This window comes from Mus pahari, chromosome 11 (genome assembly GCF_900095145.1).
Source record: "Mus pahari chromosome 11, PAHARI_EIJ_v1.1, whole genome shotgun sequence".
Classification (NCBI taxonomy): Eukaryota; Metazoa; Chordata; class Mammalia; order Rodentia; family Muridae; genus Mus; species Mus pahari.
Window position 1 is genome coordinate 54,606,532 of NC_034600.1, and position 3,994 is coordinate 54,610,525.

Below are 3,994 nucleotides of genomic sequence, written 5' to 3' on the forward strand. Positions count from 1 at the left end.
TCATGAGGTTTTTGTGGGAATCTAGCCATTTAATGCAATAAGGCAAGGTAGTACATACCTTGTATCCCACATTTAGTCAACACTAGTTCTTTCTCTTATCACCTGTGTCATGTTATCATAGGCTTTAAGTCCCAAGGAGAAGAAGATGGGTCATAAGTGAAGGTAAAAGGACAAGAATGAAGTCTCTAAAGTGTTATCTTTTGATAAAACATCTACTCTGTTATCTATGGCCACCACCATCCTTGGAAACTTTAGTAATAAAAGAGCCAGGTACGAGTTTGCTAAAATAGATTTTTTTTTTTTAAAAAGAGGAGTGAGATGAACTGCAGAGAACCAGGATTTGGGGGCATACTTTTGGCTTATAATTAACTTTATAATTACTTAATTCACTAGAGCAAATAAAAACCGGAGGGTAAAAGACAGGAATTAAAACTCCATTGCCTAGTGGGGCTTACTTAACATGTAAAAATGACACATGTGTATGGGAAATTAGCCCACTAAAGTTTATCCTATTGACTCATTATTACTTTGGACAAACTACCAACATTTGTTTTCATTTTTTATTCACAAATACAACTTAGAATGATTCTTGATGGTTTGTTTTTTTTTTTTATTTCTACAGCCCTTGTACTTTCAAAGCACTCCCATGCCTTTCTAATTGACTACTGACAAAAACATAAGACAAAGTGATATTGCTAGTCATATCTGGAAATAGCAAATATCTAGTATAGATTTACTATATACCAGGTGCTGTGCCACATCTCTACACCAGCATTTCCTTTAGCCCTCTTGATAAACCCATGGGGCCACCATGGGTTTACCACCATGAGGCCGGAAGAGAGATCCCAAGGCAACGCTCCCAGAGTCGTCTGACTTCAAAGCATGCTCTTCCTCTCTAAGCATTGCAGGCCACAGTGAGGCATAATCAGATGCATGCTCTTTCCTAGCACAGCCACGGGCTGGTTTGATCTCATCTAATTATTTACAGTCATGTAAACAACTCTCGTGACACTGGACAGAAATATTAAGCCTTTTGATTCCCTATTTCCATATTATGTTCCTAGATTAGTTCAAGATAGACATACAGCACATCATACACTCTCCCCTCAATGGGAACCTGTACAAGATCAGTAATTGTTAAACAAAGACTCAAAATACCTAAAATACTTAGTAATAGGCCGAGTCTGTTCTTTTTTTACATGGAGCACAATCTAATGATTGTAGTTAAGAACTGTAAGAAAAAGCAGCATCAAGACTTATCAATCTTTGAAAAACTCCATAATAGAAAGGACAAAATCTGTTTGTAAAAATGTATTTTTATTTCATAAGCATTGGGGAAGGGGTTGAAAAAAAAAGCCACTGTATCCTATTCTGTTGCTCCATGCAAATAGCTCTTCAATGAGATTCTTCAAATTTTACGTTTTTTCCATTCTGGTTCATTCTTTGACTCTTCATCATCAGATTCCACTTGGGCAAACATGGTTTTTGGCTGAGTTCTAAAACAAAAGTTAAAAAGAAGAGGAAAACGTGAGTTGGTTCTTGTACTAGGCGTCTTTTTGATCAAGCAGGAGCAAGTCTGGGGCACTGATTGCATTTCAATTATTAAATATAAATCATTAAACTTCTGGCAAAAGAAAAGCATAGTGAAAATTTAATTATGTTCAGGAAAAGAGCCAAATATTTTTTTGAAGGTTTTCCCTCTGTGGCAGACATTTTATATTTGTCCTTCCCTCAAATAAAATGAAAATGAATCAATCCAGTGGACCCTCATGTATCTCTGCTGATAACTGAGGCAAAGTGTGACCATTTGGAAGGATACGCCATATGGTCACCACACAAGACCCTACGTGGCATTCACTTGCACCTACCCAGGCTATTTTAGACTTAAGTCGTACATGTGACTATGGCGCAAATAGGAGAATTGAACTCACGTTTTTCTTATCTGGCAAGTTTCAAATAATAACAAACATGCAGTGACTCATACCAGTAAAAAAACTTGAAAGTGAAACAAATGGGCACCAATTGATTCCTCTGCCCAGATCAATGTATGGAAATGACAAGCATTTAGGACATGTCATAGAACACAGTGGTAATACTGCCATATAGTGTCACTGCTAAACACCACAGCAGTTATCAAGCCAGCCTTGTGGGAGGATCTCCAGTGCTCTGCAAGCTCTATAACATTCCCAGTTCTCCATTCCAAAAAAAAAAAAAAAAAAAAAAAAAAAAAAAAAACCCAACAACAATCCCAAGAAAATGGCAAATGGTCATAATGTAGTTCCCCTTAGCTCGAGCTACTTCTATCTCTAAAACTATCTGGAGCCAAGGCCTTCCTCTTACCAATCCAACTGGTTAACCTCCTTATTACTTCAAGGCACTGTTATGGCATCTACAGACAGGTCTAACATTTTGAAAGACAGCTGTGGACTTTCATAGACCCCAGTTACTAGAAAGCAGGGCCATGGGCTTTCAAATGTGCCACAACTAAGCAAGCAATTTGGTGTTTGCTGTTACCTTCTAGCAAAGATGCTGGTCCCTAAACAAATCCACAGGGGAACAAATATGTAAGCTTAAAAGAGCCTTTGAAATAAATATTTAACTTCTAAGGGTGTGTGTGTGTGTGTGTGTGTGTGTGTGTGTGTGTGTGTGTGTATGAGAGAGAGAGAGAGAGCGCGAGAGAGCGCATCTAAGGCTATCTGGGCTATATTTCACAAGACAGCAGGTCACCACTGTCAACTGTGAGGAGACTTAAGTACTGAGATGTAGCAGTGCTGCTCCTGGAGGTATATTATTAAATGAAACTGCTATGGCGGATCCCAGAAAGAACACCTAGAGCTGCTTCACTGCAGGGGTTGCTTTGACATAATCCACCACACCCAAAAGGACCTGAAGAAGACTGGTGGCTAACCTGGTAACCACAGAAAAACAACAGGCAGACAGTCATGCTGTAAAGAAGCAGGAGGCATGTTCTTGTGGACAGAGACTGAAGTATTGGTTATACAAGTGGATATTTCTGCCAAAACTTAAGACGGTTACACTTTATACTTTACTGTATATAAACTGTGTCTCAATAAAGTTGATGAGTGAACATAATCAAAACAGAGCAAAGCATAAGAAGGCTCTGCACCAAGGGATGATGGGATTATAACCACATGAAACCTGGCACTGGAAGCAAAGAAGACAGCTCCATGGTTAAACTGCAAACACATGAGGTCTGAGTTCAAATCCTTAGCACCATGTACAAGCTGGTCACAAGCACGCAGATGCTATAACCCAAGTGCCCGGCAAGTAGAGGGATGTACAAGCTGGTCACAAGCACGCAGATGCTGTAACCCAAGTGCCCGGCAAGTAGAGGGATGGGGTGCGGGTACAGGAGGGTGCCTGGGACTCTGTGTCAAGGTAACAAGGCAGAGAATGATAGAACAGGACACCTGACAGTTTCTAGCCTCCAAACATATATCTGCACACCTGTACAAATGAGCATGCATGTGCATTCACACACACGTACATACATAAACAGACACAAACATACACTCACAAAACATAGAAGTATGGAGGGGATTTGTTGGGAAGAAGGGTTCAGAGGGAACTAGGGGAGAAGAGAGGTGACAGGGATGAAGATAACCAAACTACATTATGTACACATAAGATGTTATCAAATAATAAACTAAAATATTTTAAAAATATTTTGTTAGATTCAACAAATGTATCAAAATGCTAGAAAATGTTCTAAGTGTTTATTCTGAAGCCCTCCATTTCCCCTCCACCCTGCTTGCAGAGTGGGAAGCAGAGAGAACAGCAGGACTCTGCAAAGAGGTGGACGCATAAGAACCCAGATGTCCCTCAACAGAGGAATGGATACAGTAAATGTGGTACATTTACACAATGGAGTACTACTCAGCTATTAAAAACAATGATTTATGAAATTCTTAAGCAAATGGATGTATCTGGAGGATATCATCCTGAGTGAGGTAACCCAATCACAAAAGAACTC

At 39.5% G+C, this 3,994-nt stretch overlaps 1 protein-coding gene across 1 annotated transcript in view; it reads right to left on the reverse strand.

Moving 5' to 3' along the window:
* Positions 1-1,298: 1,298 nt before the first annotated feature.
* Positions 1,299-3,994, reverse strand: part of Wdr70 (WD repeat domain 70) — a 200,156-nt gene continuing 197,460 nt past the window's right edge. Inside the window, exon 18 of the mRNA XM_021208261.2 lies at positions 1,299-1,496. Coding sequence (XP_021063920.1) covers positions 1,409-1,496 — 88 coding nt within the window. The 3' untranslated portion in view covers positions 1,299-1,408. The remainder of the gene's footprint in view (positions 1,497-3,994) is intronic.